Consider the following 16,217-nt stretch of genomic DNA (forward strand, 5'->3'; position numbering starts at 1 on the left):
AGAGAAGGGTTTTACAGGTAGTCCTTGTTTCATTTAGTGTCGGTTTCACATTTATGATGGTGATGAAAAAGTAATTGTACAGCCAATTCTCACATTTATGACTTTCTCAAGTCTGTAAAGAAAGGGAAAGCTGAAATAAGTTCATAAGCATTGTTGCAGTTTCATTCAGCAACTGTTTCACTTAACGACTGAGTTGCTGTAGTGTAGCTAATAGTGGTCACTGAATGAAGACTAACTGTACATTTCTCAAATTACTTATCTTTTCTGCACTTAATCCTAGAATATGATGGCTGAATTCTGACAACACAGCTAAATTACATTTTGTTGTTTGTAATTTACAATGTTTTGTGATCCAGCCAGTTGTGGTTTGTTTAGTAAACAATAGTTAAACCATGGCTTAGAATATTATGACAATATAGCTAGTCAAACTGCATTGTGGACTTAGTTTGAGTGCAACTTTTTAAAGTATAGATTCCACTTGCAAGGAAAAGTGAAATATTAGGAGCAAACTGGATTAATTTGAAACACAGGAGCTACTTGTCTATGGAGGTTCTCAATCATTCAGGTCATTGTTGCCCAACAGGTGATTTTCCAAAACACAACTAGACTTTGTTGTTTTTTTCCTTGAAAATTGTTCCTTCAGAATTGAAGAATCTTCTTGGATGAGAAGCAAAACATTTTCATAGAAAAAGCCAAGAAAGTCCAGTTGCCTTTTAGAAAAGTACCTATTGGACAGGAACTACTACTTCTTATTGTCCATGGAGTCAGCCCTAACTCTTGATGATTAACAAGTCCCTGCACTTTTCTTGACAACATTTTTGGATGTAGTTTTGCTAGGACTTTCTTCCCAGAACCCCAAACGGACTCTCATAAATACTGCAGCCTATGAAATCTTCTTTTGCTTATTACCTTTTTATATGAAAAGTATTTCTGTTTTGCGAGAGTTTCTACTATAATTTCACTTTCAGTACAGGAATGTTATAATTTATTCAAGTAGATATAATGGTCAAAAGTTTGTTTTTAGTTCAGATTTAATTCTTCTGAGAATCTTTAAAAACAAAGTGTTAAAAGAAGATGGTGGCCTACCATTTTTCTCTGTCAGATTTTGAATTCTATAACGGAAGAGGTGTTGAATCACATGGGTACCTTTCGTAGCCCCCAGGACCAGGTGGACTTCATCATAAAAAGTTTTAAAGAAGGTAAACTATATGGACCGTCATTCTACAAGGTTATGTATACCTACCTTAAACATTCTTAATATATTGTGACTAATGATCTGAGGTGATTTAAATTGCATTTAATAGAGAAAATTTAGAATTTGTGAGACTTGATTCAGTAGGTTTTGAAATAATGCAGTTTGCTGCTTTGGAAGGACAGATTTTCTGGTAATAGATTTTGAATCCCCAAGCTCCTCCCCCCATTTCCCCCCAATGATAGGAATCATGCAGCAAAAATCTTTACAGCATTTCTAGTATCCTTGGATTTCTGTCTCAGAACTTTTCTGGAAAACTTTTATTTCAAAAAGTAGCATTTTTTTCCAAGTAAGCATAAATTATTCCAGACACAAATCCTGTAACCATTATTTATATATTTTATTTTTGATCTTTGACTATTGGTATTTCTTTTTTTTTCTTTTATAATTTTTTAATTTTTTTTAATTATATATAAGTATTGAATACATGAACAATGTGGCATCTGGGTTTTGTTAATTTTGATACAAAATAATAGTGATACTATTGATAATCTTAATTACCTTAATCATACGTCATTATAATAACATTATAAATATAACATTTTTAAAAGTTAACATTTTAGTATTTGCTCCACCATGTCATTCCACCAATCATTCATCATTTAATTATTCAATATTTTAATACACAATACTAATAACCATGATAATGTTGTTTAAGTGTACATATTATAATCATCTTTCAACTTCTATCCCCCTTTGTTTGCCAGATGTTTCCTCGGAACTATATCTTCTCATTCACAACTTGGACAGTAAGATGTTAAGAGGAGATAAAAATCAGCAAATCCTAGGACAATTGTCTTCGCTTTCCAATGTCTACCTCATAGCATCTATTGATCATATTAATGCACCTCTCAGTAGGTTCCTGGGTTTTTCAAACAGTGTATGTTATATGTAAATTCATCATAAATGCTAGACATTAGTAACAGGTCCCCTTGTGGTACAAGTGTAATTCATCTTAGGGCTGTTTTTTATTCTACGTATTACCAGTGGTGGAATTATGATTATTTATATTTAAATTTCTTAAGAGACTATGATTTATTTTGCGCTGGTAACGCAGAATCTCAGAACAGTTCAATGGTAGTTTCAGATCACAGTTTATTTTAGCAGGGTGTTTTTATAAAGTCTTTTTATAAATAAATAAGTTTTAAAGACATGGCTTCCCCACAAGGTGACAATACTAAACTTAGGAGTCTGCTGTACTTTTGCAGAAACATTTGGACTTATTTAAGTAGTTTTAATCTATCCCTGCCTAGTTGGTGTTCAGAAGCATCCGTAGAATGAGCTAGTTCAGTCTGCCACCTCAACATGGCAACAGGGAATAGATGGCCAGTTTAGTCTCACAAACTCTGTTAGCCAACAGCTACAATAATCTCCTTGTTTCTCTTTTAACTTGTTTTGTTTTACTTTGTACTTTCCTTTTGAGCAGAGCAGCTGCGCAACATATTCAACTCGAACAAAGGAAAAATTCCTAAAAATGTAAAATACAGCATAAAAATTGTAACACAACATAAACCATATCTAAACAATCAAAATATAACTTTCACAGATTTCGTGCCCTTTGTTGATTTGAAAGATACCTATTCTGATATATACCATGCACAACAGTGCATGAAGTTTACCTATCCAAATCCATAAGTGTATGTAATACTAATTTTTCTATAGGAAAGGTTTTTCTGAAGATAGTAGGGAGTTTCAGCAAATGATGGCTACCTGGCAGGATGGCAAACACACTGTCAAAAGTTTGCAGCTCGGGATTTCCTATCAGAAGCGGATGGTATGACATCCATTTGCTAAAGCTTAGGGCAGTGCAAATGGCTTTATAAAGCATTTTTCCACCAAATGAAGTGTGCTTATTTAACATCTTCAGACATGAATTATCAGACATCAAAATCCTTTCATAAGCAGGTGAGAAACCTTATACACAACATACACAAAGAGCATAGAAGTAGATCACACTAACAGTGTTTTGCTATTTTCAATCCTGCTTCCAAGATACGATGTTAGGTTACTGTCAGGGAGAGCCAAGGCAGTGAATAGAGGGAATTGTCCTATCACAAAGCTTGCAATACACTTTATCCTATATTTATTTCTGAGCCTGTTGGATGGTATGGAAAATCATGAAGCAAAAGATAATAGTAATTCCAGTGACTTTCTATTTACTTTGAATACATTGATTTTCAAGTTCTTCAGCTACTGAATAGATCACCCAGTCATTTCAATCATTCACACATAAATTTTCATCAAAACATACAGTAGAAGGCAAACTGATTCCCATCAATTCTATTGAAACCTATCATTTTGATCTCTGTAGATTTTGGAGAAGCACTATTACCTAGCCTTTTGATCATTTTTTTTCCCTCCTCAGAACCTTTCTCTGTAAGCACCAGACTTACCTGAAAGTATAGACTTTCGAATCTCTTGAGAGTACTCTAGATTTATTGTAGAAAATATAATGTAGCCATTAAAAGAGAATTTCAGCAACAAATGTATATCAAATGCAAGCTTTATTTATAGTAAAGATTGAAATGATAGACCCTTTCTAATTTGCATCATGTAATGGATCCAAAGCTACTCCCGTATTTATTCAGGTGGCATCTACATTGTTGTTTTCCAATCATGCTCATTTAATTAAGATTCATAGGACAGTGGCTTGGTGTTCCATTTTTCTATATGGTAAACATTCTTCTGCATTTCTCTGGAGATCTCAGTCATCCAGGTCATGACTGTCTGAAAGGTGCTTTTTCAAAAGACAACTGGACTATGTTTTTTTTTCTTTAAGGAAGATGTTTTGCTTCTCATTCAAGAAGCTTCAGAACTGAGTCAGAACTGAAGAAGCTTCTTGGATGAGAAGCGAAACATCTTCCTCAAGGAACAAAACATAGTCCGATTGCCTTTTGAAAAAACACTGTTGAGATTTTTCTGTATGGTTATCCTTAGACATTTTTCCTCCAGTTTTTCCTATGGCTGTGTCATGGAAGAAACTGAGTGGACTAATAGGTGGATCCTGTAAGACTTGGTCTAGTCAAAGTTCTTGTCCTAGTTCACTCTCTTGATGCCAGATATTTAGAAGGACCCTTCACAAAGAAAATCCAGGATCATTTTTTAAATAAAAATAAGAACTGGAAATAATTTCAGCTGATGCTGTAACTGATGTTTATCAGAGATGTATGAAATCTATGAAAGCCTTGGTCATAGTTCCAGAAAGCTTTAAACTGTAATAGAATAATATGATGGAATAAGGTTATCTTTAATAAGTTAATTATATTCATATTAAATTACATTTTTTCTTCTTGTTTATAATACATTCTCCAGTTTGCCACCCAAAAGCCAGATGAGTCCCTTAAACATATTTCTTCATTAAAAATATGTGCTCTTGTCTACTTAGTATGAGATCTTATTCAAACAGCAATCTGTCATCAAAAGGATTTAGTTCATGTAACACTTTGGAATTACTCTACCACTTTTATGCTGGCATATCATAAAAGCTGCTATGGAAAGCCATTTCCACACTTAGAGTTCTCCAAGTTTTATGGAATGTATTTTCTACTCTTAAGGGCATTAATATTTTCTTTCTTTTTGATATTTGTCTTCTACATTCATAGTGTGGGATCAAGCAAAACAAAGCATGTATAATTGGTTGTGGTACGAAATGACCACCTTCAGCCCTTATGCAGAAGAAACAGCCTATGAAAATTCGCTCTTGGTACAGCATTCGGGATCTTTGGCATTGAGCTCCCTTACACATGTTCTCTGCAGTCTTACTTCTAATGCAAGGTAAGAGATACTGTAGGTTTGTGAGAAACAGGAGAGATTCTTCCCAATGACCAGAAAAAACCCTAACATGTAAGACTAATACTATAAGTATTTTTCTTTTTTTCAATATAGTTTTTTTTATTAATTTATAATATGACATACAAAAGTCAATATTAGGGAAATTAGGGAAGTAAAAAAAAGAAGCGGATAGTGGGGGAAAGCAAAGGAAAAAGGAAAAAAAGGCATTGACTTCTGATTCCTTTGGTGCAGTAAAATAATTGACATCTACCCTCAACTTTGTATTTTTTCATAATAATACAAACTAGCAATTTCTATAAGAAGAAATCTATCTAATCGGTAAAACCCAAAATCAAAGTTTCTTTTTTTTTTCTTTAATCAAAACAGTCAATTTAGCCATCTCTGCTAACTCCATCAGTTTTTGCAGCCATTTATCCATTGTGGGGATCGAGGTGATCTTCCATTTCTATGTGTAAAGTAGTCTTACTGCCGTCAATGTATATAATGTTAAGAGTTCCGAATTTTTTTCCAAGACTTGTTCGATTAAACCCAAAAGAAAAGTCTCTAGTTTTCTTTCTATATTCACTTTAAGAATTTTCTGTATTAAGATATGAATCCTCCAATAGTTCTTTGCTTTATCACAGCACCATAAATGATAAAAAGTCCCTTCTTTCCATTTCCATCCAACATTCAGTTGAAATACCTTTATACATTCTTGACAATTTATCTGGAATTAAATACCAATGATACATCATCTTATAGACATTTTCTTTTAAATTATAGTTTAATATAAACCGTAAGCCTTTATTCCACATATTCTCCCACTGTTCAAGCATTACATTATATTCAAAATTCCTTGCCCATTGAATCATACAGTGCTTTACTTGTTCATTTTCCAGATTTAAATTCAATAACACTTTATAGACTTTAGCAACATGTTTATCATTACCACATAGTAAGAGTTTCCAATTCCTTTTTAACAAAGTTAATCCCATGATTCTTTTTATCTAATTTAAATCTTTCTTTCAGTTGTAAATATGTCCTTCTAATTATAAATCCTCTTTAGATTTGAGGGTAGGGTCCCCTAAACTAAAAGATATTGTTTTACCATAAGTCCACCAGTTTGGCCTCGTCTTCATTTCTTTTCTTAAAAAAAGCTTGCTGTGGGGAAACCCAGAGGCACCTTCCTGGAAAACCGTGTTTTACATTTATTCCAAACTTTCAAAATAACACGTCTGACAAAAATGGTGGTGGAAGTCAACATTTACTTTAACTTCGTCATATCATAAGTAACCATGCCAACCAAATGTTAATTCATGGCCTTCTAAGTCCAGTAGCCTCTTACTCTGAAGGTTCACCCATTCTTTTAACCAGACCAAACAGCAGGTGTCAAAATACAATTTCAAATCTGGTAGACCCAGACCCCCTCTTTCCTTAGCATCTTGCAGTAGTCTGTTTCTAATTCTTGTTTTTTCCTTTACCATATAAATTTTGATATATCCCTCTGCCACTGTTTAAATGGAATATCAGTTGCAAGTATTAGTAGTATCTGAAACAAAAAAGCATCTTTGTAAGACATTCATGTTAATTACAGAGATTCTGCCCAATAGTAATAACTACAATTTATCCAACTTAATAGGTCTTTTTCAATGTCATTCCAGAGAGGTACATAATTGTTTGGAACAGTTTTTGTATTTGTGTTTCTTAACATAACCCCCAAATATTTCACCTTTTTCTCAACCCTAAAACCATTTTTAATCAATGTATCCCCATCTTGTGCGGTCATATTCTTAATATTGATGTTTTCTGCTTATTTATTTTGAAACCTGCTAAAGACTCAAACTCCTTTAATTTCCTTATCAAATATTCTATGTTGTTTTTTGGGTCTTGCAGAAATATCACAAGTCATCAGCAAAAGCCCTCAGCTTATAAACTTTCTTTTTAATATTTATACCTCTTATTTTCTCATCTTGCCTGACATCTCTATTCAAAACTTCCAACACCAGGATAAACAGCAAAGAAGATAAAGGACATCCTTTTCTTGTACCCTTTCGGATTTAGCATGCGTTAGTTAAGTCACCTTAAAAAACAATTTTTGCTTGTTGTGATGTATAAACAGCTTTGACCACTTGGATAAAATTCCCACCAAAATCCATTTCTTCCAGGACTTTAAACATAAAGATTCAATTTAAGTTGTCAAAGGCCTTCTCTGCATCTAAGAATATTAAATCTGCCTGTTGTTCATTATGATATTGTAAGTATTATCTAATATTCAAGACAGTTCTCACATTATTCCTTAACTCTCTTTTTGGCAGAAATTCAGATTGATCATCATGAATATATACCTGTAAAACTTTTTTTAACTTTCTGCCAAAACTGTAGTAAATAATTTATAATCCTTATTTAATAGTGAAAATGGTCTATAATTCTTTATCATCATGACACTCTGACCCTCCTTCAGGAGCAACACAATATTAGCTTCTTTTCAGGTTGGGTGTATCCTTCCCCCCTGTAAATATCATTCATTATATCCTTTACTGGCTGAAGTTCATCTTCAAAACATTTATAATACTGACTTGTAAGCCCATTTGAGCCAGGAGCTTTACCTTTTTACATTTTTCTTATAGCTTCTTATGGCAAGTGTTGTCTTAACAAATACTCATCTATTTTTGACTTATCTAACTCCTGCATTTTATACAAGTTAGAGTAAAAGTTATGAAACAGTTTTTTAATTTGCTGATTATCAATTATTATATTATTACCTTCACAATTTTTTTCAATCATTCTATTCTCCCTTTCTTTTCTTAGTCTATATATATGCCAACCATCTTCCTGGTTTATTTGTAAACTCAAAATGTCTTTGCTTCACATAATTTTATTTTATTTCTACTTCTTGAACTGTTAGCACAGACAGTTGTTGGCATAACAAATTTTTTTATGTAAAATTTTACAGTCCATAGGTACCTTTTGCAATTCGATTTCTTTCTGTCTAATTGTGTCCAATATCTTTTGCATCTTTTCCAAAGATTTTTTTCTTCTCTAGACAATTGTATAAAGTAACCCCTCATAACTGCTTTACTAGCCTCCCAGACAATTGCTAAATTTGTCCCTTATAATTCTTTTAAGTATTGCATTGGGGATGGGAAAAAACCTTAATGGTGTATTCCCAGTGTGTGATAGGGAACTTGTAGCCCTCCAAATATGCTGAACATTTTGAAGGATGTGTGATGCTCTTGAATTCCTGTGAAGCAGTGTTTTGTAATATTTTTCATAAGATTGCTGAGATAGAACTCAAATCTTTGATTTTGCTTTATTGCATTTTTCTGCTTCCTTTAACAAATGAGGTATTTAAAAATAGACATCATTTCTGTGTTTCTTATGTGCACATGCATACAAATAAATGGCTAAATTTAGATAAATAAAAAAGGGTTTTTTCTCTGGAGAGACTAAAACCAGCTGATAAAAAGTGGCAGCTACACTGATGCATGGAATAGCAAGAGTTACTCGAGTGTTTAGTGGAACCACTAAAGAAAATATAAAATTAAGAATATATAAATGATATGAGGTGTATGGATTTTTCCTATAACATTTTTTCTCAGTTTATTCCTAGTTTTCAGACTGAATTCATTTTTTAAATTTATTTTATTTTATTTTTTAAACAAAATTACAAATCTCTATTTACATTAACAGCATTGTGTTAATAATTTGCCTTTATACCTATACATCAATTCCTATTTCTATATTCTACCCATTTATACCATCTATCCCAAACTGCATAATAGTCTGACTTGTCCTTGCCCTTTAATTCCGCTGTGAATTTATCCATTTCCGCACAGTGCATTATTTTTTGTATCAGATTCTCTTTGGATGGTATCTTTTCTGTTTTCCAGCCCTGTGCGAAGGCTATCCCACCGCCGTTATAATGTGTATAATGATGTATTGATAGACTTGCTAAATTTTGCCTTAATTATTCCTAATAAAAATATTTCCAGTTTAAATTCTGATTGTTGTTCTGTAATTTCTAGTAGCCATCTTTGTATCCTCATCTATTTTTTTTTTTGCTTCTGGGCATTGCCACCACATATAAAAAAATGTTCGCTCTTTTTTTTTACATTTCCAACAATCTGATTTTATATTTGGATATATTTTAGCCAGTCTTGCTGAGGCTAAATGCCATCTATAAAACATTTTGTACTGGTTTTCTTTAAATGCTGTTCACAATGTTAATTTGCAATTATTAATCCACATTCTTTCCCGGTCTTCTAATTTTATATTATGACCTACATTTCTTGCCCAGACAATCATTGTTCCCTTCACTATCTCTTCTACTTTCACTTCCAACAAATAACTATACATTCTTGCTATGAAGTTTTCCTCTTTGCCTGTCAAAATTTGATCTAGCTGTTGTAGAACTTTTTCAATCCTGAATTCTTCTAAATCCTTTTATAAATTTTGTCTGAATTTGTAGATATGACCACCAACCTATAATTATATCCTGCTCTTTTAATTCTTCAGTTGTTTTTAGGTTTCCCTGGTTATCTAATAATTCTTCATATCTAATCATTTTCTTTGTATCCCTTTTATTTGGATATAATATTGCTTCCATAGGTGAAACCCAACTCAGTAATTTCATATAATGTTTTCTTTTCACTTTTACCCATGTTTGTATTAGTGATTCCCTTATCTGTGAAAGTATGAATGAGTCTTTTTTTTTTTATCCCATAGAAAGGCATGCCACCCTCCTTGTAGATCGTGGTCCTCAGTTGCTAAAATTCTTTTATTTTTAAAATTTATCCACTCCTTTACCCACATCAGAACTACCACCTGGTAATAAAATTCCATTTTGGAAATCCAAGGCCACCTCTACTTCTACTATCCTGTAGCATCTTTAAACTTATCCAGCCATATAAATTTCGTAACTATCTTATTCAGTTCCTTGAAAAATTTCTTGTCTAATTTTATAGGAATTGTCTGGAAATGATATAATAGTTACGGTAAGACATTCATTTTTATCGTTGTTATCCTTCCTAGTAGAAATAATTGTAATTTTTCCCAATTTGTTATACCTTTCTTTAACTATTGGATTAATTTTTTATAGTTGTCCTCTTTTATAGAGGAACATCTCCCCGTTAGCCAGATTCTCAAATATTTGATCTTTTTTTACAATTTGCAATCCCATATTTCCTTCTAGCTTTTTTTTTCTTGACAAATTTTTGGCTAATATTTTTGTCTTTTTCTTTGTTAATTTTTAATCCTGCTACCGCCCCATATCTCTCTAATTCTTTAACAAATTATCCCCTGTCTCAATTGGTTCTTCAATAAAGAACACCAAGTCATCCACAAATGTCTGTACCTTATATTCCTCTCTTTTGATCCTCAATCCTCCTATTTCCAATTTTTGTCTGATCTGGGTTAAAAGTACCTCTAGCATTAAGATAAAAAGTAGAAGTGACATTGGACATCCATGCCGCACTCCTTTCATTATTTTAAAACTCTCAGTGCTCTCCTCATTTATGATCACCCTTTTGGTATATTGTACCTATCATTTTTCTAAATTTTGTTCCAAATCCCATATCCTTCACCTGTTGAATTAAAAACTGCCAATTAAGATTGTCAAATGCTTTCTGTGCATCCAAGATCAGTGCTGCTTGCTTTTCCCAGTGGGCCTCATAATATTCTAGTACATTTAACACTATTCTTGTATTGTTTTTTATCTGTCTGGAAGGTAGAAAACCATTCTGGTCTGAATGTATAATTTCATTCAATACTATTTTCAACCTTTCAGATATTATTGTAGCAAAAATTTTATAATCTGCATTCAATAATGAGATTGTCATATAATTTTTAATTTGTTTGTGATCCATATCTTCTTCGGGGATTAACGAAATATATTCCTCAGTCCATGATTCGGGTAATTTAGCATGAACCAATACATCATTATACAAATCTAACATCACCTTTATGTGGTCTGCCCATACATTTATCATAATCTCTATTGTTTCTAGCTCATTTCCTACTTCTACATTCATCCATGCCATATCTAATCGGGAGCGTGACTTATGCAGATTCAAATAGAAAGTATATTCCTTTTTTTCCGGATTTAATCTCTTCCACTGATCCAACAAATTTAATTCCTGTATCATATCAAAGAAGGATGTTGGCAGAGTTTTCCTTGTCTTCTTATTTTTTTGTACTGCTAATATAGTCTCTTTTTATACAAATCCTGTGCCTTATCCAAATTGTCTATCCTAATCCTCTTCTCCTGCCATGATACCAACATCTCTTCTGGAATTAACCACCGAAACATTATATTTCCTCCTAATCAGTTGCATTGCAAGAAATTAATAATCTCTTTTCTGTTCTCTTACTTGCTTTGGGATCTGTTTTAAGGTTTTTATCCCTTTATCTTTATATACTAGAGGTTCATCCCTTGTTATCTTGTATATTATGTCCCTTACTTTTTTTCTAGCCAATCTAACGTGGACTTCTCGTGGTAGTCTATTATGTCTTGTGTAACTAGTACGAATTCTGTAGGCTTCATCGATTTCTAACAGGATCTTGTCTGTCTCTGTAGTGCTTGTGCAATTAGCTCTGCCTTGATGGTACTCAGATCTTCCTCTTTGCTTTCCATAACATTCTGGAACCTCAAGAAGAACGCTGCACAATCCATCTCCAAATGAATAATTTGTTCCTCTAATTCCTTGTTCATTGTCATTTTTTTTTTGTCCACTAATTCCAATTTCTGTTCTGATCTAATATCCACCACCTGTAATTTTTGTTCATTCTTCTTGATGGTTTGTTGTATCTACTTTGGCTTCTAAATTATTAAGTCCCTTTTCATTTTCACATGGTTCTTTGACATATTCTGCATCTTCATTATGGTTTCTTGAATTGCCAACAGTGTTGTCTGTATTGATTGTATATTAGATGTTGCGCTTTGTTTTTCCCTCAGTCGTCTTTTGGCCAGTTGGAGATGAAACTGTCAGTGATGGATTAGATGTTGTCTTCTTTGCTGTTTTCAAAGTTGTTATGGCACTTGTCATATTTCTAAGACTTCTGTTTACTTCATCCCACACTACCATCCACTTTATATTTTATTTATTTATTTAAGAGTTAGTTTATATTACTCTTTTCTCTACTAATTTCTCTATTATTTTAATCTTCTTCCATTTTGTAACTTAGCCCAACCTCTCATTATTTAAATACTTAAATCTTTCAATGTCATTATATCCCTGCTTATCACATACAAATACCACCAATATTTACTTCTCAATCCAACTTCCTCTTGAAACTCTTACCTAATATATAATATTTTACTTAATTCCTTTTGGGTTGTATACTAAGCATTATTTAAATCTATTGAATAATAATTATCTTAGGTAATAATTCATTAATAGTTCAATCAATAAAATAATGATTCAACAGTAATTTTTCTATTACAGTCTTATCAATCTAATTTAATTAATCAATATCTCTATTGGAAAGAAATATAATTACAAATAAAAACTTAAATATATACAAATATGAATATAGTATAAATATTTCAATAGAAATATATAACTCTATTTATAACTTTATGTGAGAAATATATAACTTTTGTAATTACAATAAGCAAGCAATATATTTAAATCTATATTTTTTCCAAAGTCTTAACTTCTCTTAATTTAAGCTTAATAGGTAGTCCAATGGTCTTATTTAGTCATTCACTGTGAGCACCATCAAACACTTGTATTTCAATATAGTTCTATTATCAATATAGTTCTATAGTTCAATTATCTCAGGTGTTCCTCTCTCCTCCTTCGAATCTCAGCTTTCCTTTCCACTTTCCTTCTACTTTCTATTCCTTCTATCACTCTTACTCTTCTAACTTTCAAACTGGATCTCCAGTTCCTTCTTCCAATCTCCTAATGTCCGTCCAGTTGTTCCTCTTTCACCACCTCATCGTTCTCGCCGTTTCCTTCCTTTTTGTTTCACTACCAAGGGTCTCAACTTTCTTCCTTTCGATCTCCTTCCTTCTTCCTGATTCCTCCTCTGCATGTCCACTCGTCTTTCCTCACTTCCTCCTGAATCCTTCACTCAAAGTTCTGCATCCTCTCTTTCTCAGCCTTTTCCATCTGTGTTAATTTGCTGATTCACTGCTCATTCTGCCAAATCACCGCCAATTCTTCAGGGATTGCCCCCCACTGGAGCTTCCTTTTTCAGTAAATACTCAGGACGTACTTTTATGGCAAATCACCACCATTGCGCCTCTGGGATTTTCAATCAGGTATAATGACATGATCTGTTAATAGTATCTTTGCTTCCTTATCATCTGTAGCTAGTCACGGCCTCGGGCCTGCCATATTTGTATGACAGGCACTTTCACTTCGGGTTTGAGGAGTTTCCTTTCGTGGCGGCAGGTGATTGCCTTTCCTTGCCATCGTCCAGGCTTCTCCTCTATTTCATGCGGCTCTCCAGGCTCTCCGTGCCCCTGAAGGGTCCCCAAAAGCGAAAAATCGGGGTCTGGGAATGGAGAACGTTCTCCTTTCCCCCTTTTGCCAAGACGTCACCATCAGAAGTCCTTTTTCGGACAGAATTATTCCACTGACCAGGTTGTTAAGTGAAATGGTTGCTATGTGAACCCACAACTTTGATACTGTGAAGATTATTGATTGCTGTCTCATTCAGAATTTTTTTCTCTTATATAGCTCTGCCATTGTTACTTTCACTCTGGTGTCTGTCAGATGTATGAAATTTGGTTGTAAAAGCGCATATTGGTTGTAAAATTAATTTTTTTATTGCTGTCATATTTGCAAATGTTTTCCAATTGTGGTTAGTCACTAAACAAGGATGTGATTGTGGATGGATGGTTCTTGCTGTATTTAACTATATTAACATAGTTGTCTCTCTTTCCAGGGGTATCTTTAGGCTCTTGGTAGAGTACCAATTGGAAAATAAGGATAATCCCTCCTATTTAGGTAAACATGCAACATTTGTAATTTATTTCCTGGAATTCAAACTAGAGTGGTGTTGTCAAGACAAGAGTTTGATAGAGAATTTTGACACTGAACATTATCTGTTAATAAATGGGCTGAAACTTAATGTTTTTTTTTCTAATTGCAATATGGTATAGCTTTAAACTAAAGAGGTCCGTAGGCTGGGATATATAGTGGAAAATATTTAACAGCAGTCTGAGGCCTTGTAGTCATAACTAATTCTGGGCTTGAGCTAATGGATCTCATTTTTTTTTAGGTTATAAGGTTTTTCTAAGCACATCCTCATAAAAAAAACTTAAAATTTAAATGGTGAAGATGACTGTCACTATGCAGAGTTCCCTTTTAAATTTTGCTCACATTAGGTTACTCAAACAACTGTTTGGGGTTGGAATATAGTTTTCCTTTTTTCATTATGTTCCACTTCTTCAATTCACCAAACAGCCAAGTCATACTGTCTTGGTTTCTGCGGTCTACTAAGCCTTTGACCATATATTAATTAGTGTATAAATGTAGGAAAATTCCAGTGCTGTTTCTCATTGATAGATTCTGATGCATATGGTTTTTATGTGTGAAAATAATAAATTACTTTATGATAACCTTTTAGTCAAGTATCTACATATCTATGAAAATGAATATCATATAATGGCGGAGCTCACGCAAAATCTAAATGTTGTGAACATTTATAAGGTTCAAGCTATAGATAATTCTAAACCATAAATATGTTCTTATGTTAAGCCAAGAACAAACTATATTATAGCTTAGAATAATGTGGGCAGCCAACCACTGGATTAGTGCAGACATAACCTCACATTATGATATAGCTTACAATATTTTTCATATTTCTGACCGAGCAATAAATTCCATTATATCCAAATCACAATATAGAGTAAATGGGCTTTGCAGTTCTTGTTTGTTAATTACTGACTTTACAAACCTTTGTTTGTTTGATTTGATGATAAAATCAGAATATAAAAAAGAATGAACATGTACAAATTGACACTGTATATGCAGACAGATCAGAACCGAATGGGACAACTCACCGCAGACAGTTCAACAAATGTAATCAATTTCAATGGAACCATGGCCAATAATAATAAAATAAAGTCAATCCAGAAATACAGGAGTTAAAATAATTTCAACAAAAATGTGGTCACCAATAATAAAAGTAAGTGCATGAAAAAGTGCATAACACAATGTTGAATTGTCCCATGGCAAGTTGGCCATGGCAAGTTGTCCTATGGTGAGTTGGCTGTGGCGAGTTGTTCTAGACCTGATCAGAACTGTGTGTTGAGATATGCACGGAATATACTCTGAGCTTGAACACTGGTGGCTTGCTTTTGTCATTTTTTTATTGCAGTTGTAAACTAATTTTATGTACAATAGTTAATATGTGCATTTCTTATTGAAAGCTTTAGAAAAAGAATATCCTCAGCACTAGCAATCAGATTCTACAGATTAGACTAGATTATGTTTCTTTGTACTGAAATGAGAATTGTCCATTTGAACAAGAATTATTTTTTTTTATGCATGATATTAAACCTCTTTTCCTTCTCTTTTACTAGGTCTTTCTTTCCAAGATTTGTATCAGCGCTGTCGGGAGGCATTCTTGGTCAATAGTGACCTCACTCTTAGAGCTCAGCTCACAGAATTCAGGGATCACAAACTCATTCAGACTAAGAGGGTAAGTCAGGAAAATCTTTGTGTCCGTTGTGAACTTACATCTTATTTAACCATTTTTTAAAGAAAGAATCCAGATTGAATTATTATGGCTACATTGATAAATGCTAGAAGAATATCACATGTTAGGTATTCCTAATGAAGATAAAATGCCATATTTTTTGCCATTAGGCTATTGATAGAAGCCAAGTAATGTTCTCACTCATACAGACAATGATACACACTGATAAGCTTACTCCTGCAAAATATTCATTATGTACTAGAGCAGAGTTCCCCAACCTTTCTGGGTTGGTGGCCATGGGGAAAGGGCATGCGCCTTTATATGTGCACGTGTGTGCATGAATGGGGTTGAGAGTGTGATGCAAACAGTGCTGCAAGTGCCCACGTGATGCTTGGGTGACGCAAGTACCTACATGCTCCTGCAACGCTAGTGTGAGTGGGGGGTTTGCTCTCATGGCAAAGCTAGAGCCCACACAACACGCCATCACTAGTTACTGCACAATGCAGTGCAAGTTGGGTGCACTCATGGCATCACTAGCACC

General features: G+C 33.5%; 1 protein-coding gene across 3 annotated transcripts in view; it reads left to right on the top strand.

Moving 5' to 3' along the window:
- Positions 1-16,217, top strand: part of ORC2 (origin recognition complex subunit 2) — a 42,425-nt gene that overhangs the window by 25,315 nt on the left and 893 nt on the right. For all 3 annotated transcript variants that reach the window (XM_087919723.1, XM_026696808.2, XM_087919724.1), the window contains 5 exons: positions 1,103-1,199; positions 1,960-2,106; positions 4,855-5,026; positions 13,919-13,980; positions 15,561-15,679. In XM_087919723.1, coding sequence (XP_087775849.1) covers positions 1,103-1,199; positions 1,960-2,106; positions 4,855-5,026; positions 13,919-13,980; positions 15,561-15,679 — 597 coding nt within the window. The remainder of the gene's footprint in view (positions 1-1,102; positions 1,200-1,959; positions 2,107-4,854; positions 5,027-13,918; positions 13,981-15,560; positions 15,680-16,217) is intronic.

Source organism: Pseudonaja textilis, chromosome 1 (assembly GCF_049901715.1).
Source record: "Pseudonaja textilis isolate UNSWEBS1 chromosome 1, rPseTex1.2, whole genome shotgun sequence".
NCBI classification, from domain to species: domain Eukaryota; kingdom Metazoa; phylum Chordata; class Lepidosauria; order Squamata; family Elapidae; genus Pseudonaja; species Pseudonaja textilis.